Consider the following 23,474-nt stretch of genomic DNA (forward strand, 5'->3'; position numbering starts at 1 on the left):
GTGACAATAAAGAGATTTGATTGATTTAATTAAATTTAATTATATTCAGCCAAAATGAATGAAATAAACGAAATGACTTGAAAAAGGATTCATTCATTTTGCTGAATGAGATTCAAAGATCTGAGTCAGTAAAATGATCCAAACTTCCCATCACTAGTCTTCTGTGCAAGTTGAAATATTTCCAAGTGGTGCTTCTAGCTCCTCCTCTCTGGACGTCTAATGGGGTGGAGGGATAGAGTTGTCACGCAAACCAATCAGTGAACAGTTTATTGACACTTCCGGTTGTATAGTAGTTACTATATCTCCAACATGGTTGATGACAGAAAAAATGGCAAAAAGAAATATTGATGTTGTTGCTGATGTGCGTGAAGAGACTCCTCATCGTGCAATGTTTTTTATTCACGTGAGTGACATGAAAAACATTCTGCGAGTAATCTAGAGTGAGTAAAGCCCCGTTCACACTGCCAGCGACACACAGCGACAAAGCGACATGATCCCATTCATTTTCAAAGGAGAGCTGGCGACTTCCGGCAACAGGAGCAACAGTGGCCGTTGGCAACAGAATGTAGGCGTGTCAAGCGAAGTGAGTAATGTGACAAAATTTAAGTAGTTTAACTATATGCAAATATACAGCGAATTTCACGAGCAACAACCTATAGGAGTGAAGAATCTGTCAGTGGTGCTCACACATCATCGTCTCGAATGCAGGCAAGACAGGACAGATTTCCGGAGCAATTTCACTGTTTTATATGATTTGACTGTAACCACATACATGGATTAAAAAAATTATAAGTGGAAAAGAAACTGTTGGCAGTCTTAGTGAGTTTGATTCATACATTGATGGTTTGTGTTGTTAATTGTATTATGCAGTGGGCAGTTTAGCACTGGTTAATGATTTAATGCACTGAGCACTGCTGTAGTTTATATAACAACACTCTCCAACAGCAGAATGCTACTTTTATTTATTTTAAGTCTAATTTCTTGTCAAATTAGAATGATATCTTAGTTTTACTGGCAATATATATATATATATATATATATATATATTGTGATTGTATTTTCTAAAGATATGTCCAGACGTGCAGTCAAACAATAACATTAGCGTGACAGCACTAGGAATGCGCCACAAGCCCACAGTACAGAGTCTAGCGACATACAGTGAAAAAGTTGCTGGCGGAGTGAACAGGGCTTAAAGCGATGTGAATTTTCGTTTCGCTTTTGGTGTGCACACACCATTACACTTGTGTACCACCCGAGTAAGTTGTTTTCATAGTTATTATTAGTATGCCAGTAAAGGAACATATAGAAACATGGCAGATAGTATGTTCTTGGATGTTTTTATATATACCTGCACCATATAATACACTACATAATTTGAGAGTACCTGATGTCAGACACAACAAGACACAAACTGCTTTTTTTAACCCCAAATCTGCACATTTATGACTTTATGTGTGTATTTTAGGACAAAAAAAAAGCTAATTATAGGCTTCCTCATCATGGACAGATGGACTATCGTTTTCCTTCTGATAGTACAAGACACAGAATGTCTTTGATGATGCAAATTCCAACAGGATTATGGGATTTTGTAGGGGTTGATGTTTGTGGTCTGGTAATCTTTTAAGCTGCTTCAGTGGACATGCCACCTTACACACATACTGTTCATACACACACACACTACTATGATATCTTTCTCTATTCCGAATTCAGTCTTGAAGTCATGGCTGCAATCATAGACTGATGGACTGGGCGTAAAGGCCACAGTTTCCTTATCAAACCACCAACAGCACCCTGCTGGGTGGAAGCCCATACACAACACTTTGAGCGTCTCTTTCTTTGCCCACAAAGACCAATGAAAACATCTGTCCGTTAGTCTAAAATCATCCTGGCGGCACGATTTATGTAATTTCTGGTAAGAGAATCACCCATCATCCGTCTCTATTGGCATATCGTTAATGTTATGACACAGGGCCTTTTCAAATCAATGACACGGAGACTCTGGAGGTTGTGGATTAATTAATTTCATTTGGCGGTGTGTTAATGCCTGATTGTGAATTATCCCTGTTTTCTGATTTGAGCTCTCATATATTCCTTGAGATAATTTTTTTAATCCTGTTTGGTGATAAAGGTCTCTAATCTGCATGACAAATAAATTTTTAAATGCATTATATCAACGTTGCAGAGACGCACAATATTCAAATCCCAAAATCAGGGATTACAATGAATAGTGCCGTTCACCCTGTACGTAAACCATGTGTCTATAATTGAGTATTAGTCCATAATATGCCATAATCTGCATAAGAAGCTATGTGTGGATTTAGAGAGAGAGAGAAGTAGTGTTATTATTACGCTAAATTCTAATCTAATTCAACTCGCACTGTGATGCGTGTTTGTGTTGTTCCATCTTGCTTCTCTGATTGGCTGAGTAGCATCTGTTGAATGTTGATAGAAAACCTGCCTCATTAAAGAGATAGTTCACCAAAAAATGTATCTTCTGCTATCATTCACTCAGCCTCATGTTGTTTCAAACCTGCATGACTTTCTCTTTCTTTGGAATGCAAAGTAATGTTTTTTTTGTTTTTTTTTGGACCCCACTGACTTTCATTTTATGAATAAAAATAGTTGAAACATTCTTCAAAATATCTTTGATGTTCCACAGCAGAAAGAATGTCATGCGGGTTTGGAACAAGATGAGGGTGAGTAAACGATGACAGACATATCATTTTTAGGTGAACTATCCCTTTGTCTTCACCAAGATGCGTAAGAATGTATAGATGTAGCATTCATGGACCAGCAAACTGCGCCTGCCAGTGTGTTTTGCTGTGCCCTGCAGCTTGTGGATGTGTCTCTTGCTCTGAATTTGGGGATGTTGTCTGGTTGATTGATGGAGTTGTGACTGTTTGTGTGTTGTCTATCAGCAGTATCTTGACAATGTTACATAGAAGGCTGAAGTTTCCTTTTGAACTGTCTCTCCCGTTGCGTTATTCACGTCATGAGGAAACTCCTGTTTACTCTGATACTGAAGCCTGATTTGATCACGTTTGTGTAGCTGCACGAACCAATGGCGCTTCAACCAGCAAAAAGGGGTGGAGCCGACTGCTATATAAGTTGGCTCTGAGTGCCATTTCGTCAGAATTTTCTCCTTTATTGACAAAGGTCATTACAGCAAGCTGTCCCCTCTGGAAGAGGAGGTCGCTGCGTATCTGTGCCCTCCATCGGCCCTGGGTTTAAAAGCCCATGCAGCACATCCATCTAAGCCCTGCAGAACTACCTCAGCCCTAGTGGCTTATTCAGTGGCTGGCCAGGCTGGCTCAGTGCTTCACACAATGGCGATGCTCCAAGTTTTCCAAGCTAAGCTTCTCTGCACCATGGACGAGTCCAGCCAGAGTTTCTGCATGGCAGAGTATGCCAGTCGCCATAACCGACTTAACCGAGTGACCTCCCCCCAGAACCTCAGGGCAGTGCAACTGGTGTGGTGCAAATGCGATCGCAAACGGACATCGATTCTGCCCAGATGCGGGCATGGATTACGCCTGAACGCTCCCTGATAGGCTAGTGGCGTCATTCTTGCTGGGGACTTCATGTTCCCTCTGGGCTTTCCAGAGGATGCTCAACTTCATGTCAGCCGCTTTCTCTGTGATTTCCTCTGGGCCTGCTTCACATGCGGCCTCTCCAATATTGGCTCAAAGCACTTGTCCTGTCCCACGCTTGGCGCCTGGGATATTTACATCTCAGGGTAACCCACTGCTGCATCGGAGCTGTGACCCCTTGGAAAACGTCTTGTCTATTTCAAGCAGGTTTCCCGTTGGGACTGACCTCCAGAAGGAAGGTGGTCACGACAGATGCCTCCAATTCGGGGAGCTCTGTATGAGGTCAGACCAGCGTTAGGCTCCTGGTCAAACCTGGAGCAACGCTTACACATCAACTGCCTCGTGATGATGGTGGTTTTTCTAGCCCTAAAAACCTTCCTGCTGGTCTTAAAGGGGCACCACGTCCTGGTCCGTTCGAACGACATAAAGGGGGTAGCCTTCATAAATCGTTAAGGTCTCAGGTCACACTCCCTCTATAAGTTGGCTTGATGCCTCCTTTTATGGACACAGGGCAAACTCCTCTTGCTGAGAGCAGTTCATGTGCCAGGCAGACTCGTTCGAAAGGGAACACTCCGGTTACTTACATAACCTCGGTTCCCTGAGATAAAGGAACGAGCATTGCGTAGGCTGCCGTGCTATAAGGCTGCACGCGAGTCGACGACTGTCGCTTCAGTCGAAAGATTGTGATGAAATGGCACTCAGAGCCGACTTATAAAGCAGTTGGCTCATAAAGCAGTCGGCTCCACCACATTTGGCGGGTTGAAGCACCATTGGTTTGTACAGCTACACGAACGTGCACAAGTCAGGCTTCAGTATCAGAGTAAACAGGAGTTTCCCCATAGTGTGATTAACGCAACGCTCGTTCCCTTATCTCAGGGAACCGAGGTTACGCAAGTAACAGGAGCTTTTCTTATTCCTCTCTTATTCTTTCTACACCTATCAGTCTTATCAACTTTCTCTTTCTGGATTTATCCAAGGAAATGTAGCTCTGTGATGTGAATCAGCAGATGCGTTTAAATCTCAGGCTTTTCACACCTATATTCCTCCATAGCTCTATTATATGCACACAGACATTTTAAAGAAAAAAAATTGCCCTATTTGCATAGTTATGGAGCGATAAGAAGCTCATGATAAAGCTTGCCAAGTCATGAATAGACACATTTATCCTTAAGATCTGAGTAATTTCTTTTAGGATCATACTTTTCTATGCATTATTCTCTGTTTTTTTTATGTCAAAATAGATGAATGTTGAATTAAAGTTCAGTCATGTTTGGGTGTTAAAGGGAAAGTTCACCCGAAAATTGTAATTCTGTAATCATTTACTCACCTTTGCGTCATTCCAAATTAGAGCGGACGGTCAAAAAAATGTAGCACGGGTCCCGCCATCCCGCTGTGTCACGATTTGGCACATAACAAGAATCGTGGAATTACATAAACACTAGGCTTGCTATGGTACTCTGTGTTACATGGTGTTTGGTTATACATCGATTACATTACTTGGACACCGCCCCACTGTCATTTTGCTTTTTTATAGAAATAAAAATTTTGTAACCAAATTTGGTTATTGTAGGTAACCAAATTCCATTTGGTTACCTACATCCTTTAAAATACCTTCTCTTGTGCTCAACAAAAAAAAAGAAAAAAAGAAAGAAACTCGTGCAGGTTTGGGACAATTTGAGCGTAAGTAATGACAAAATTTTCCTTTTTTGGTTGAACTATCCCTTTAAACTACATAAAGGGCCTTTAAAATTAAATGACCATTGGAAATGGATGCAACTCTGTACAGTCCAGATATTTGTGGATGGTTACAGTTTTCCTTTGGTTTGAATTGGACTATAAATTTACTTGATTTTCATAACTTGCATCTTGTTTGTACTATCATAAACCACAAAGAGCTTCTGTTTGTTGGAGTTTTTGTTCAAGTTCAATGTTTCTAAAGGCTTATTTTTTTACTTAATGAATGTTTGGGTGAACCTTAATGTTGAAAAACAGGATTTTGGATTGTGTTCAGCAGCTAAAGCTTATTAGGGGACTGTTAGTGTTTTAGGGTATTTTGTATTCAGTTAAGGTGGATCCATTCAGGGGAATAACAATTTAAAGTGTGTTATATTTGCTGAGTATTTTCTCTGGTGGCTTTGTGCAAATTTATTTGCTCAGCTTCTTAGAAAAAAGTAATTCGTTTCTTTGCTTAAAAAAATAATTGTGTTTCCTCTAATTTTCATTAAGATTTGTAATACATTGTTCTACCTACATCTTTAAAGAACTGTTCTTTAAACCCTTTGTGCTGAGCCAATCTGAATCCAGGCTTTGCTGAAATGAATCTAGCACACAGCCTCTCTGGGGACACATGGACAAACAGTTATTGTGTGAAAGTTACAGAAATGACTGGGTTATATTTTTTTTACTTGGAGAATAATTCCATCTCCGTCAGCCGCTCTCCGTACAGTGGGCTTGGTGCATTTTGAATGCTGTTTTGGTTTTATTAATAATTGATTTTCCAGCTTCTGCAGTTGTAAAACTTTTTGTGCTGTCACAGACTAAATTAAGTTACAGTCCCCCTTTTTGGAATCTATGATAAAATATTTATTACAATGCAAATAAATACAACAAAGTACCCTACCTACTTTTGGTTTGTATAAATAGGAGAAAATAATGTGAAATAAATGTGTTTAAATGAAGAATGAAGTCAAATATTTTTTGACATATATTATATATTATACCTCTTATCCAAGATGCATTTGTGCATAAATGCAATGATTTTGTGCTATAGTCATATACTACAGGGAAACAATGCTCCAGCGTACAAAGCTGAGAATATTACTACCATTTTTCTATACCACAGTGCCCTTTTTAAATAGGCACATTGTCAGATATGCACCCTGGAACAGCCTTGAAATCCACTTTTTATCATTGTAAAAAACAAGGGTGACAATATGTATAAGTGTATGTTTCCTAACCAGGGGCTCTCAGATGGCAACATCTATAAAATGTCATATCTCATCAATTATTTATGTCCACTTTAACTAGATTTCCTTGAGAAATTGTTACACTGGTGTTTAACAGAGGCAATAAATTAGCAGCATATGGCAATACACTGAAGAGAATTACATTTGCCCTGTGAAATCTGGAATGCATTATCCCACCTGTTCTCTGCGGAATCACCCTGACATTTGCTGCATTAATTGCCACTGGTTGATGAAAATGGACCATAAGTTCTATAATGGTCAATATGCTTAACTGTTGTAAAGTAGTGACTATGACTCCTGGACAATATAATTCTTGATCCTAACTGTGTTGCTGTTTTTTCTTCTTTTTCATTTTCTAGCCTGTGAGCTCATGAATCAAGGGATACTGGCTTTGGTGTCGTCGACGGGATGTGCTACAGCCAATGCGCTACAGTCTCTCACAGATGCCATGCACATTCCTCACCTATTCATTCAGAGGAACGGAGACGGCACACCCCGTGCTGAGTGCCAGCTCAATCCCAGCCCCGACGGAGAGCGCTACACGCTGGCCGCACGCCCTCCTGTGCATCTGAATGATGTCATGATCACGCTCGTCTCTGAACTCCGCTGGCACAAGTTCATCGTTTTCTATGACAGCGAGTACGGTGAGTGACGTGAGGGGTTACGGGTGAACCTATGTGGCTTCCATCTCCAGTCGGGAGGCTGGTTGGAAGTCAGTGATAGGAGAGCAGGGGTGACACTGATGTGAAGGGAGAAATTTACTTTGTGACATGAGCTGGAATTCACAATTCATCATGATATTTTGGTGCATAACAAATTTGGAGGACTTTTCAAAGCAAAATTTTTTTTAAAAATGATGCAGTCCATGAGCAATGCTTAAAAAAAAATCACAATACAAAGACATCAGCTCTGAAGTTAAAATTTGATGTGAGCAGCTGGACTCTGGCAGACTCTGGCAGTCTAAAAGACAGACTGTCAGTTGTTAACAAGCTCTAGCATTGTAGTGTTTTGAAAACCATAACAATTTTCAAGATATATAAAAATGTGGACTTGAATAGCTTTAGATTCCTTCATTGAGCCAGTGATGCTCATCTCATGGGAATCAGTTTGGCTATCAATCCAGAATTCAGAATCACCCAGAATCTCCGCTTTAATATTAAAGACTACTTTTACCCTGAATGTAACCTAATGTAACCAAGACTGAGAACTGGTCTTTACCCTACCCTAACAGTACATCCTATCCTTAAACAAACCTTTTTTAGCCTGATCCTGTTCAAAAGTTTTCAGTCAGTAAGTTTTTTGTTGTTGTTTGTTTTTAAAGAAAAGATAGATCACACTGTTCACGCTGTTGGGAAAAAAAAAACTTTTTGGGCCACTTTTGCCCTCAGTCTGAACGTGGCCAATGAATCCTGAAAAAAAAATGTATCGCTGTTTTCAAAAAAAATATTAAGCATCTTTTGTCAGCATTGATAACAATAAGAAATGTTTTTTGAGCACCAAACCATTACTAAAGACTGACAATTCAGCTTTGACATCGCAGGACTCTCAGTCCCCTCAGTCCCTTCAGGAGGGTGGTAGACATGAACGAATGTAATTTTACCCCTCTAGCTAATTTCAGATTTTTTTAAACTGAGGATGATGCAACTCACCCTGTTACTGTTTATTCCCGGTCTCAATCCTGGTTTTGTCTGAATCCTAACCTGCCCCTAAGATAATGGCTCAAAGCACATTAGCTGATAATGATTCTTCTCTGCTTTCTTGTTCTATCTGACAGTAAAATGTATTTATGGGTTAAAAGGTGCGTTCAAAGAATCTGGTGACTAATGTTTCTACAGTATTTGCAGACTGGGGTTGGCAAACGCACCGGCACATCTTGTAGCATTTTTTCCTGATAACACTGAAAAGTACTTAAAAGTACTTGCTCTGTCAATTTTTATCGTACAGATAAGAGCAATACATCATTTGAATCAGGAAAGGGTCTACTTTTGTTTGTATACACTCATAATAACAACAAAAAGTTGTGCTTTTGTAAAAAAAAAAAAAAAAAAAACGGATCCGCTTTCTGCTGTCTCGGTCTCCGTGAACTTCTTGAACCAAATGAACCAAAACTCCGCTAATACTTGACACACAGACATGAGAGATACAGTATGTCTATAGAAAGCTTGAAGTGCTCATTATCTGTAATGTGGTCACACTCACGAGCAGCGCCCACTATTAATACGGTAATCATCCATGTGAGAAGCGCGAGCATGTAAACGCCCACATCACCTCCATAAAAGCCTGAAGATTCATCAAGTTAATCTCGGCTACTTCTCGTTTCTGGAAGAAGATGCACTGAGAGGAATAAGCCAGAATTTACCTCAGAAGAAGAATGCGATGCGACGCGCGGCTTGATCCAGTGGAGGAAATCATTTCTGACGAGTAAGTCATGTTTTATTACTTGCATTAGTTGTTATTGTGTTATTGTGACATAACTTGTACACATTTTACTAGTTATACTTTTCCCAAACTATAGTTTCTGACTAAATGTATGAAATCAAGTGAATTTAAAAAAAAATATGTTTTAATTTCATTACATCTAAATGTCTCTACACAAATATGGTAAAATAAGCTCCATGACTACTGATGATGGGGCTGTTTTTTTCTTGAATCCATGGAAAGAAGCAGCAAACACCTTGGAAATAACAGGTATACCAGGTTTCAACAGCTGAACAGGATCTGTTTCCAGGAATGGCACAAATCTGTGTTACTGTTCAAGTCTCAGTGTTTAGATCAGTGTGCTCAGTAATGTGTCTAATGTGACCTTCACTGTGTATATTTTGATTATACTGTGTTGTAAATAAAATACAATAATCAAAACCCCCATGATTTTACTCTCCTCACATTCTTTTTTCGTGACCTCACAGTCACATTCACACTGATGGCCTATTAGGGGAGGGACCTTTGTCTCTCAGGTGTGAATCATTAAACAGTGGTGGCTCGTCGGGGGAGGCAGGGGAGGCACAGCTTCCCCATAATTTTGAGGTGAAAATGGGAGGAGGACGATTTAATGTTAATAAAATTCACAATTAATTTCAGTTCATGTCTCAGAATATGTATTTTTTGTTTGTAATTTCACAGTTGTAATACCATAACGTGAAAGTGCCGCTTTTCTATCGCGAATGTTCCGAATCTGCTGATGTAATTACAACCGCTAGGTGATATAGAAGGATAGGGGGAGGCCGGGGGAGTGGTGAGCTCTTGTGCCTCCGTTGGTAAAAAAAATTAGCCAATCACCATCGAGTGTTCACTTTCAGCGCTGAGGAGTGTTGAGAAAAGAACCCTGGCAAGGGAGGCTAGCCTCCCTTCTGATATCAACCAATCATCACAGAGACGTAAATTACGTGATATTAGTTTGAACGTCTGCTGCTGCGCTGATAATGTACTAAGTACTTATGATAAGTAGCAATATTGAATATTTGATGACCAAATTTACCAAGCTGTCATTCAAACAGTATATATACAAATTTAGGGAAAACAGCCTAAGCTGGATATAGGCTACAGCAGTCGGCTTAATTAAATGGCGCAACAGGCAGCTCTCTTTTAACACAGACTTTTAAGAAGGGATGGATGTTTGCTTCAAGTGATAGGCCAGGTAAGTGAAATTATATTATCTTGCTGTATGTATGTCGTTTTCTTTACGTTTTCTGACTAAAAGCAACCAAAAAGCCATTTTAAAGTGGTTAAGCAAATTATAATAATAATAATCGGCAGGGATCCCAGACCAATACAATTAGTGTGCCTCCTCTATTTTAAAACCCACGAGCCGCCACTGTCACTAAATATACATGGCCATTGTCACTCCCTCGCATACAGCCTTTCTAACACAAGACATGACTTACAAAAGTTAATTTAATATATTGTTTTCTGTGACTAAGTGAGCAGAATTATTTTTTTGTAGCAAATGTTCTGTATGTTTCATGGCCTTATTTCAGTGACTTAAAAATTCTAGTTTTTCACTAACCACGCATAAACCTTATTTTCTCAGAAATATAAATTTGTACAAACATGCTGATTATATATTATTGTTGCACAGTTTGTGCTGAATACAGTGTAATCAGACTTTAGTCATTAATATGTTTATAAGAAACTGAAAAAAGCACAGGGCATGTCAAAATTTCTCCAGGGCCCAAAAAACCCCTCAGACGCCAGAGGGTTAATAAGGTCTTTAGTTCTGCAGCTTTAACTGTAAGTTGGTTGTTCAAGCTGAAGTGTGGGGTATATTGTTTCCTGAAAACAACACAATAAATTTTGAGGTCTTGTTGGAGAAGGTCAAGTATAAAGCTCCCTCATCAAAATTATTTGTACTTACTAGTACTGACACCAATTAACACTTAAACTGTAAGAGTCTCATCTGCAGTGCTGCAGGCTGTAACAATGCATTTTAACTAAGAATTTTTTGGTATATTTATCTTGCCTTTTTTAAAGGGATAGTTCACCTAAAGATGAATTGTCCTCACCCTCATGTTGTTTCCAAATATGTGTGACTTTCTGCACAACGCAAAAATGAAAAAAAGTGAAATTTTGAAGCAATGTACTGATTGATCTTTTTGTCATGCAATTGCAATGAATATTGAACACATAACACAATAACGGCAAACTGCACTGCTGTATATTCAAAATAAAAAAAAGCCATTGTTAGAGGACCACCCTATAGCTTAATGGAGAAAAAAATCAATGATTTGTGAATGAATTGGCCCTTTGAGTCTTTTTAATGAATTGCTTGATTAATTTTAAATGATTTCTTAGAGGTTTAACAGCTTGCTAAAAGGGAAGATTATCCGTGAAAAAGAACATACATTTTTATTTGTTCCTCACACAAAGCTGTCATGTGGCTTCAAATGACTTGGAATATAGCAGACAAGCAAGATGGACTACTTTCATGGTTCTTTCTGAAGGTTGACATCCTTGATTTTTTTTTTCATGGAAAAATAAATGATGACAGAATAATTTTTATTTTTGAATGAACTCTAACAAGCATGCAGGCCCAATTTCTTTTTGTTCCCATCCTACCTTCTTAAAATCCCCATTATCCCAAGCAAGTCTCTTTAGCCCATAGCTCTCTCCTTGGGTTGTTGCTGTGCTAACAGGCTGCCATCACAGATTCAAAGGTCTGGATAAAAAGCGACTCAGAACCATGATAGGGCATTTTAATCCACCTAGTCAAAGCAGAGGTCCCTTGTGGTCCACATGGATGAGATCTATTTCAGAAAATATGCAGCTACACTGTGCTTTAAATAGCTCAGCAGTTAAGGCTATATGTGCTACAGATTTTGGCTTCAGGCAGGTTCTGGCAATGGGCTGAGATGAGTCAGACCACCAAACACCCTGGAGCAGGTAACATCCTTCAAACTGTATCGCAGAGGTCAGAGGAAAAGCCCCAATCAAGACATAAAACATGATTGATGGTGGTGCAGAGCTTTCAGCACTGAGCATGGCACCCTCCTACAGGAGGAAAATTACTCTGGATGTGTCTCATGGCCTGAAATACTAGACACACTGATAAGAGGCTTCTTGGTAAGGCCGTAGGTTTTATTCTATCTATCTATCTATCTATCTATCTATCTATCAGTCTATCAGTCTTTCATTCTATATCATTCTGTCATTCTATATCATTTTATGTATCGTTCTGTCTATCTGTCCATCTGTCTATATTTGTCAATTATATCTATATTTATACAATGAATAATAATGACAAAAAATACAATGGAATTAAATAATTAAATGTAAAGGTTATCTGCATTGTTTCCTTTAGATAACTGGTTCAACAACAAGTGGTTTTAGACAAGTGGTTCAACCAGCTGTTACTGTAACTGGGTTGAAAACCTCTGCTTAAGACAATGTAATGGACAATAAAGCGATTCTCAAAGACCTATACTTTCATTTTACAAATGAAAACAGGACTCTCAGTGCTTCTATTACAATCAGTCACAACGGTGATGGCTTGAAAAAATAGGCACAGAGCTGGTAACTTTTGTCCATAGCGCCAATTTTGTCCTTACACCTTTGCCTTTAACTTTTCAACAAAACCATTATTTCATAAAATATGCCAATGTGCACAGCACATTCTATATTAAAAATAAATGCACTGAGAGTGGTTTTAGACCATATAAAAAGCAGTGACATTTGAAGGGCAGTATAATAATAAGATAATTATTAATTTAAAGATAATTTAACCGAGATCTCAGTTCTGCTCTTGTCACTTCTGTTCCACTGGTGCAGGGACACTGGCAGTACAAATGGAAAACCACAGGCTGTGGGTGTGTTAAACATACCCAGAATCTGAAAGCAGGGAAACTGATCTGAGTGAGCTGCTACTCCTGTTCAGATGGTTGAAATTCCAGAAAAGTGGCTCATCTGTTTAAAGAATTTGTCCCCAAATGTGTTAGATGTGAGAAAGATTGTGTCTGCATGCACCTTGGCTTCATATAAATGTCATGTTTGGATCTGTATGCAATTAATACTCACAGATTACCTACCGCTTTTGTCTTAAAACCTAATTGCTTCTATGTGAATCAAGTGAGAAGACTTTATAACTAACTCTCAATGCATCTAAAGCTCGATCTGATTTGAGTAAATAGGTTTTTCTCACTATCTTCCTCTCATTTCTCACCCTTGAGCACTTCGTAAACATCCTCCTCTATCACTGTTAGAAACGTTACTAGTGCCTGCTTTTGCAACTCTTTTTAAACAACACAGCATAAACCAGGAGCTGATATATCAACAGATTATGTATTTAGCTCATGGTACATTGCCTGCATAAATGGGAAATAAGAACCAATCAGACTGAACTGAACTTTATGAAGAAGCATGTAATCCTCGTTTTTTTTATTTTTTATTTTTTTTATACTGTCGATAAAAGTTACCTCTGTTTGGCTGGTTGGTCTATAATCAACATGCGGACATTTTGAAATGGATTTAGGTTGGAATCAGGTTGCAGTGCCACATATAGTGTGTTGTAGCATGATTTTTCTCTTGGTAAGCTTAAGGCTGTGGGCTCTTTTATTGCTAATTTAAAAAAATTTGACCACTAATTTTGTCTGTTTGAGTAGTATTCCTGCCAACTGCATTTCAGGCTATTATTTTTAGAAGGACAAGTAAACAGCCTTGAAGGATTGCTGTGTGAAAAGCTTTCATAGCGTTTGAAGTTAACATTATTTATCTCTTTACTGGAGTGAACAGAAAATTGAAGGACACTTCTGTAGCAACCTTTCAGACAAATTGATTTTGTTAATCTGCATGGTTTTCAATTAAATTAATAGTTTTCATGATCTAATGAACAGTGGAGTAAAGTATTTCAGTAAATGTAATTGGTTACTGTACTTAAAGGGGTCATATGATGCGATTTCAAGTTTTCCTTTCTCTTTGGAGTGTTACAAGCTGATTGTGCATAGATAAGATCCCTGAAGTTGCAAAGACTAAAGTCTCAAAACCAAAGAGATATTCTTTATCAAAGTTAAGACTCTGCCACGCCCCCCTAAAACGGCTCGTTCTAACACGCCCCCACATATCTACCTCACTATGTGGAAATATTTGCATAATGCGGCCCAAATGTGCACGCAAAGAAAGAAGGCGTGGTTTCAGGAACAGCAGTAGTGTTGATGCAGCCATGTCAGTGCGAAAGACAGATTTCAGCTGTCTTAACCGTGGCTTGTGTACTGCAAACACATACCAGCTTCATCACTGTGTCTGTCACGGGACTCTGTTCCCCTTTCGGGCTCTGTCTTTACATTTACTTTGAAAGCTGAAGCTCGCTATTATGGTAAGGGGCGTTACATTTCCGACAGGTGCTTGTGGTGTTCGGCCAATCACAGTGCACTGGGTCAGCTGGCCAATCAGAGCGGACTGCGCTTGTCAAAGGAGGGGGCTTTGTAGAAAACGAAGCGTTTGAGAGAGGCGGGGCATAGAGGACCTACAATAATGTACAGTATTTGAAAAATAATGTGTTTTTTGAACATTAAAGCATGTCAACATATTCTGTTACACCAAATACACAAAATAATGATCTTTAAAAAAGCATCATATGACCCCTTTAAGTATATTTTTGGCTATTTTGTAGTTTTACTAAGTATCAAAGATATTCATATATGAAATGAGAGCATGGCTGCAGTTGATGATGAGGCTAAAACCAGCATTTTTTTTCTGAGCACTTCAGCTTAATTGAGACTTGAGTGTTTGTAGACGTTTAAGAGTCTGTAATGACTACCTTGATTTATTGCAATTTTGAGGTGTTCAGTTTTATTTTGATTTTAGTAAATAAACATGATTGTCTTGTGCACAAATTAAGTGTTTCTTGATTTTCACTTATAGGTGTTGAGGACTAGTGCATCTTGTGCCTACACTCAGTATGAGTAAAATACTTAAGTACTGTTCAAATCAGACACACTAAGACTTTTACTTAAGTCGTATTGGAATTGCTGACTTTTAACTTGTAATGGAGTCATTTTTGCTGTAAGGTATCTTTGTAGCAGTGGCGGGCCGTGCATTTTACACCTAGGCCTTCAGTGGCATCCTACATGAATTAATCCATCTCTTCATACCATCATAATGATGCCACGGCTATAGAAACCATAAATATTACACAGTAATGCAGTATAACAGGGAACTACACAACAGACAGGTATCTTATGTAGCGAGAATGAATGCCATTACTAAAGAAAGAAACCCAATTAACAATTGCGCAACACATCATCTGTAGCTGAAGCATTAACCTAACAAAATGACACAAATACAATCCATCCGATGTTCTTACAGACGCGAATGACGTCAGTACGTTAGGGCGTAAAATAACAGATGAACCGGTTTTTTGAACCGGTTTATTGAAACGAACTGTCCGAAAGAACCGGTTCGCGGAAAAGAACCGGACTTCCCATCACTACTAGCTAGTATGCTGACCATCCAATCAAAGGACGAGAAATTGCTGACGTTATCGTTAGCCAGCTAGATGGCCCTGGTGCTGCCAACTTGAAATCTGATTGGTTAAAGCAACAGTTTCATTGCCATTGATTTAAGCTAACAGACGCCTGCACTGTGGATTCTGAAGGCCTTAAGGTAGGTATCAAAGTATGCTTTGCAGGTACTCTTTACACCTTTGCTAATGAAAGACGAATGTGTGTTTGTTTGTTTGTTTTTAAATACTGTCACTATTTTGTTGTTGATTACATTACTAACTTTAGTGTGGGAGTGGCAGTTTCCTGGCAACTGATTCTCCCCTGAGCTGCCTGAACCGCTCTTTTACAGAAGTTTTGTGTACGTTCAACCTCCATAAAGTGAGTCTATAAAACATCTTAATGTGGAGATCTTTTTGTGTTTTGCAATTTATAAACAACAGTAAGCTTGCCCACAGGCCTGTGAAAGTTGGTTTTGCAAGCAAGTTCTCAGTTTAATTGATGTTTTGGTTTTAGCTGAGCAGTCCCAGTGTTTACGAATGTCCCTTTTTTATCTTTATGAGTAATGTGTCCTTTTGTTTTATTCACTAGTGTAGAACTGATAGGTTTTTTTAACCTACTGTACCACCTGTTCTGAGAAGTGATTTCATTTGCACTCTTACATGCACACAGACAATCTGTCGTTTGTCTAATGATGACTTCTGCTTTTAAGTTTTAACAGTTTTTAACATATCTTGTTTTGACATGTATGTATAGTATATAAACAGGGGTGCACATAAGTTTTTCAGTCTGGTTCTCATGAGAGCACCTGGAGATTTGGTATGCTGCTCACACTGCACATGTAGTGTGACCTATTAAATATAACTATTAAAAAAAATTATTGTAGTGATAAGAATATTATTGCACTTTATTTGTTTCATTTTTTAAAAATCAAATAATAAACAAAATAAAGTCTGATAATACTATTATATTTTAAAATAAATTGTGAGTATTAAATAAAAATACAATTATTTTATAGTACACCTAAAATACAATGCTTATATCTGCATGTATTTTTTTTCCTTTTTACTGTTTGATTTCTTTATATGAATTTATCATTTTCAAACCTAAAATCAGCAAGCTTTTATTTTGGCGCGTTGCCAGCAAGTAAGTTTATTTTAGTGCTGCCGAGTGAAGCGCGTCAGTGAATGAAATGGCAGTTTTGCATTTTGCTGTGAAACCAGCAGCACATAGCCTAGGTTTATGCTTTCAGTTTGAAATGAAATATTTTACAGTATTACAGTTAGTCGATCTAAAAGGGTGATTATGCATGATTATGATTATGAGTGGTCTGAACTTATTTCCACAGCGCATTTTTTATTTTGGTCGCTCATTTATGTGCAGCCCTGAATATAAATATATATATATATATATATAGATTATACAGCATTGGACTGTTCTGTTTTGTTTGGATGGAGAGGGTTTTTTATTTTATTTTATTTTATTTTTTATTTTCTGGTTGTCATTCACCACAGTAAGATTAATGAAAGGCATATGTTTTGTATTTGTCTATATTTGTAATATTCTGGATGTGCTCTTGTGGTCTTCTGGTCAACTTTGTTAAACTGCAGTGATTTATGCTGAAATCTCTCTCTTATGTCAGAATGTTGGGGTAATAATAGAGTTTGTGTCATAATTTGCTGCTTTTGAACAAGAGGATGATGAACCTTTCTTAATTGGCTCCCTCTTCAAGACAAGGAGAACCCATCTGTAAGTGAGACAGAGAGGAAGAGAGAGACACAGAGGCTGTGTATGTCTCTGGGCAGTTCATGTCACAGACAGTTAAACAAGCAACAGTCTCCAGGACTGTGAAGATTTCGCAGTGCTGTCACGTGGACCCACTCAACAGCATGTCAACCAAACCCCCTCTCGTTTAATAGGTCATAAGTGTTCTAAGTCTTTCCAGGAAGAGCGCTCCCCATGGCCTTCATGAGCAATACTCATACTCAGGCCCCCGGATCTCTGTACAGCAGGCCGGTGGATTGAGACACAAACAGAATCATAAAAAGAAACCACAGATGAAATGATTTTACCATAGCAACTGTCTATATATCTTTGTAGTGGATCAAATTATGATGTTCATACCTGCTAACCCTATGCAGAACCAATTAAAAACATCTTTTCAAAGGTTGTGTATGATGACCTTTAATGCAAAGACCAAGCATCCTGAGGTCCATTAATCACAATGTGCGTCAGCTTGTGAAGATGCATTTATAAAATACTGAACTAATGGTTAATAAGAAATAATTTAGGTCCACTACACAGTCTTTGTTGTTGTTATTTTAAGTCCTCTGATGTTTAACTTTATGATCTTATTCCTCAGTAATATTCTACTGAGTATATCGTGATAGACCTCGACATAAATTTTGATCAGCAACATTCTGCTTATATCAAACTTCAGTTCTTGATAAGATTTGTTGTATTCAAGACCTTGCTGATTACATCATGATATGACTGTCGATTTGTTGCATAACCTCATGCTGCTTTAATCAAGACGAAGCTCCAAATCCAACAGCAAGCCTTGTATTTTATTTTTCGACCCATTATTTTCATTACAAAGAAAGGAACAGAAGAATGTCAAACTGCTCCATTGATTCCCTCCACACCTCCATCACTCGCGTGTTTTTGCCCAGTGAGACGGCAGCTTGTATATGCCTTTAGATATATAATTACACTCTTTAAGCAAATCCAGTTTGTTTCTCAAAAGACTTTTCTCAGATCTTTCTTTCCACAGATTTCCATGTTGTTTATTTATATATTCCTGAGACTTTCTCCTCAAGAGAGTAAATTTTTTTCTTCAGTTTGTAGCTACAGCTGTGATATTTGAATTACGATGGTATGGTGAAACTAATCTCTGTGAGAGTTTGAGGAAATTGTTTGAACTATTGTGTGTGTTTGTGTGTTGGGAATGTCGATGGGTCACTTTTAAGTCACACCAAAGTCATTAACATCAAGAAAGGAGCATAATATGACATTCACTTATTTGGTGATTAAGTGATGCATGATCTTTACCTCATCAGTAATCGCCGGTGTTCATTTATAAAGTGTACTTTAGTATATAGCATGCATTTTCACATCCGCATAGAGACTGATACCATTTTTGAGATATATAAATATATCTTGCCAATATAGACTGATTTAGTTATTTAATCAATGAGATTAGTTAAATATGTTAATTATTCAAATGTAAAAAAGGTTCCGATTCAAATTATCCTGATGTATTTGCTGAAGTTCATTCATCAGCTTATAGCAATGTGAAGTAGCATTTACCTTCAGCTGGACTTCTTAGCTAATAGCACCAAGGCTATATCTGGCTTTACGTTCTCCATTGTGCTCTGATAATATAGCAAGCATGCTTTAGTCCTTCTCTTAAACTGTCAAGTTTATTTCTGACTCTTCTACAGAAATAACAGCTGCTTGAAATGATTGTGTGCTGCTACTCAGTACTAGTGAATACCGAATCTCTGCTGTTCAAGAAGCCAACTTCTGAACTTCAATATATATATATATATATATATTGTATATCATTTATTTAAAGCACATGCTTCATTACACTTTGTCACTTTTGGCTGAGGAGATATTAATTCATCTGTTCACTAATTAATTTTTTAAATGTTACATGTTCTTGTGTCATGAAAGCAAATGTCTTGTTCCTTTATTCTAATTTTTATATAATAATAATAGTTTTTAAATAATATTATTTAAAAATGTTATACCTAATAATTCTTATTATTCATAGTAGTAGTTTTTTTTATGATTTGTCATGTTTTCATTGTCCTTTTGGCATGTGTTTAAATGCTAATATGCTCAAAGATGACCTGCAAGCTTTTGGATTAAGAAAAATAATGATTTAAATGCAAGAATAAATAAATAAATAATACTAGCTTACTATGATTGTTGCCAATTATACTGAAAGGGATTTCATTAGTGTATTTAAACCCACTTGCATTTCATTTCTTTGCAAGTGCTCAAATAATTAGACTTTCTCGTTAGTAGTTGTTTTGAGCACACTGGGGCCAGTGTGGGGCAAGTAATCTGTTTTGATGGTCAGTTGTCATGGAAACAGTTTGTAGCTTGTAGCAAAAAGCATTGCAAAGAGGGTGAGTTATGATAAAGTATATCAAGCGCACACTCACACGTACGCACAAAAAATATGGTGTTTGATCATTCTTGATGCCTGTTTAGCAATATAACCCTGAAAACTGGGCTTTGTGGTTGTCTGAATAAATATATGCCTGAAGCAAAAGGTAGACCTGTAAAATAATAATAATAATAAATCAGAGAAAAAGAAAGGAAGATCGTCGGTCATTCTTTGTACTTAACCATGTGTCTTAGAATGTTAAAAACATCACTTTGATCTTTGGCCTGCAGCACTGTTGGACAGCAGGAGAAAATGCTAAATGCAAATTATAAATGCAACTAACCATATAACTGTAGATCATTAGAATTGCAAAATAAGCAACTTTGATTAAAATACTGTAAACCTAAACTTTCAAGAGAGAAGGGAAAATACCTATTTAAAATATCAATATCAATTTGTTGCTGATATCAAACACATCCAGTCAAACTCTATAATATTTTGACACAAATTAATATGTCACTTGGTAGAGGCTAATAAAATTAGACAGATGTCAACAGAAAATGTTGTGTAACATGCCCTTATTCTTAAAAAATATGAACAAGCTAACTCAAGATGAAAGAAAATACAACCCAGAATATAAATATGGATTCATTGGTCATTTAGGGTATCTTCAGTTTCTGCAGTCAGCCATTGTCATGCAATGGTAATATCAATGCATTTCTGTTATTTTTTAAGGACATTTGTAATTATTTTTTTGTATGATCATTTTGGTCCTGTGTTGGGTTGCGACTTGATGTCCACTGTAAAATTTGAAGCTGTAACTGTACACTCCTTGAGTATATTTGGTTTGAAATGTACTTTACAACTGTTAAAGAAGTGTGTCCTATATAGTATTAATAGAGGTAGTTTGAATGAAATTTCAGATGTACCACATCTGCCATCTTGCTATCACATGACGTACCAGCGTCAGTTGCATCGCTTCACTGCCATTCACAAATCCTGTCCTGTGGCGTCATGGGATAGTAAAGTGTCCATTGGCTGCGCACTTCAGAATCTCGCTTGAAGTCGTATGTAATTTGGGTACTTTTCGTCCTGCTGTTTTTCAAATACTATGACTGTGGAAATACTATTTTCAAAACTTTTCAGCTACTATATAGTATGGAAGTAGGTATATTTGGACGCAGCATGAGTTTTGAAGCAAAGCTAGTTGAGAACTACCAGTTGATACTGAAAAACTGATTCAGATTTGTTTGCAGAGGAGATAAAGCTGCTGTTAACACCTTGCTATCTGCAGATGGGATAAACATTTTCTGCTCATCATAATGCTTTTTATCAGACTATTTTACTTCCTTACTTTGATAGGTTCTTGAAAGAATTCTGTTCCTTCTCTTTGTTTTCTTTGTGTTTTTTTTTCAATCAGTGACTACAAGAAGAAAGAGAAAATATAAAAGATGCAGACACGTCATAGCTCTTCACAACATTTTTTAACTGCCTCAGTGTCATGCTATGAAAATGTATTTACAGCTCAAAGTGAAGACAATAAATGTATGCATTTTATGATTGATCTATATAGCTAATTAGCCCTTGAAGCCTCATTCTCACGTCTTGACCCTTTTAAGGGATGGTTTTAAGGGACTTTTGTCCTTTTGGCATGTAGATGGGTAGATGGTTATAAAGCTCCATGCCAGACAATTATGCCATCAAAAAGCCACTTCAGTAGACTGAACACGACGTGACTTGACAGCCGTGATGTGCAAAGGGGTAAGAAAACAGGATTCTTTCTCCTAGACTCCTCAAATCTCCAGAGCAAGGAACAGAGAATTTTCAAATGTTAAATGGATAGTTGATGAAAAAATAATCTCTCATCATTTACTCACTCTCATGTTGTTTCAAACCCGTATGACCTTCTTTCTTCTTGTGGAACAAAATGAGATATTTTCACAGATATTACTATCCCTTTCAACATAATTTCCCTGAATTAAATTTACAATGAGGTTGGACGTTATGGAAACCTTTGATCTCAAATCAAATATTTAGTCTATATTTGATCTATTTTCATCTCACTTTTCATCTTAAATACAATTTGTAGCTCTCTGCACACGAGCCTTGGTTTTTAACCATCATCTTTTGCTTTCTCTCACACTATGTCTCTTTCAGATGTGCGGGGACTGCGTGGGTTTCTGGACCAGGCGTCTCGAATGGGTTTGGACATGTCTCTACAACAGGTTGACCGGAATGTGACAAAGGTCTTTTCCACTCTGTTCAGCACGATGAGGATGGAGGAGCTGAACCGTTACCGGGACACTCTCAGACGGGCCATCCTGCTGCTCAGTCCTCGCACTGCCCAGGTCTTCATACACCAGGTAGGTGTTATTGTAACAGCAGTTCGGAAGCAATACACACATAGGTGGGAAGATGCAGTGATGCTATTATGTACCAGTGACTATATGTTAAATATTATAACATATAGGATACATAGTGTTTGTGTGTTTGAGAGTATTTTTGCCTTACTTTGAGGACTTTGTCAGAAGAAAAAACAGTTCATGAAGGATGTTTTAAGGAATTAATAATGTCTATTTTTTTTCTAGAAATAGAATCAATGTATTTTTAATAGAGCCCAACCGATATATTGTTTTGCCGATTTTATCGGGCGATATGAGCCTGTCGCAGATATATCGGTATCGGCGTATATGCTGCCGATATGCCACCGATATGAACATTTTTTTACAGAACATAAAACGCAGATAAAATGCTTGGAAATGGTGTAATTACATAGTTTGTCCAGCATAGTGTGCTCCATTGTTTGCTACTGGCGATCTGGATGAAATGCTTTAAAGCTTAAGTGTATGGAATACCATTGAAAATTTGAACATATCTTGTAACGGCATAGCAGATCCGCACCAAATTCGGGGGATCCCTTCAGCTCGAGGAGCCCTCTCGAACGCTGAATCGAGTGTACGTCTCAAGGCCCCCTTTCGAATGAGACCACCCCCGCGTCGATAGCCCCCGGGGTCCGGGAGTTAAGTGTGGTCTATGGAATAGTGTTGTTTGTTGTTCAGTAATAAAAAGTCATTTTTGAATGAAGCTTTCCCTAGAGAGGCACATGGCTGTTGTGCCAAATGGTCTGGAAAATAACTAAAGTGGCTCATCCTGTGCATTGCATTCTGTTTAGCTGTAATCTCAGCAAAATTATCTGAACAGTTTGCAATTGAAGGAAGAGAGAATTGTGTTTAAATTAGTGTGTTTAAATTATTTGTTAAAGCAGCGACTGTGGTCACATTTGGAAGGTTACTGGCATGGGTGACATTTGACTCTTGAGTCAGGGCGGGGCAAGAAAAAAAATAAAATATATATATATATATATATATATGAAATAAATAAATAAAAGCAAACGTTTTTTTTCTGATGTAAGCATCAAAACAATGCCCTACCGTATTGCAACGCATCACCCCCGGGGTCCGGGAGTTAAGTGTAACAGTAAAGTGTATTGTTAAATTGTTAAATACCTTGCCTCCATTACATATCTTTGACACGTCATTATAAGTATGTCATCACCACATTTGAGTGATCATTGCAAAAAATTTATTCTGTTTATGTATATACCGCATTCTATATATAGTACCCGTCAAAAGTTTGGACACACGAATGGGAAAGTGTCCAAACTTTTGACTGGTGCTGTACTATAATATACACATACAGAATATCAGCCGATATATCGATATTGGCATTTTTTACTACCTAATATCGGTATCAGCATCGGCCCTCAAAAATCCCATATCAGCCGGGCTCTAATTTTTAATATATTTTATATATATATATATATATTTATATATATAATCAATGATAATATACATACATTTTATACATTTTA

At 37.7% G+C, this 23,474-nt stretch overlaps 1 protein-coding gene across 2 annotated transcripts in view; it reads left to right on the top strand.

Moving 5' to 3' along the window:
- The window catches only part of LOC107716022 (glutamate receptor ionotropic, delta-1-like), a 266,859-nt gene that overhangs the window by 168,853 nt on the left and 74,532 nt on the right, over nt 1-23,474 (top strand). For both annotated transcript variants that reach the window (XM_016522333.1, XM_016522334.1), the window contains exons 3-4: nt 6,916-7,200; nt 21,761-21,966. In XM_016522333.1, the coding sequence (XP_016377819.1) occupies nt 6,916-7,200; nt 21,761-21,966 (491 nt within the window). The remainder of the gene's footprint in view (nt 1-6,915; nt 7,201-21,760; nt 21,967-23,474) is intronic.

The sequence above is a fragment of the Sinocyclocheilus rhinocerous genome, unplaced genomic scaffold (genome assembly GCF_001515625.1).
Source record: "Sinocyclocheilus rhinocerous isolate Xijiao unplaced genomic scaffold, SAMN03320098_v1.1 scaffold749, whole genome shotgun sequence".
Taxonomy (NCBI): domain Eukaryota; kingdom Metazoa; phylum Chordata; class Actinopteri; order Cypriniformes; family Cyprinidae; genus Sinocyclocheilus; species Sinocyclocheilus rhinocerous.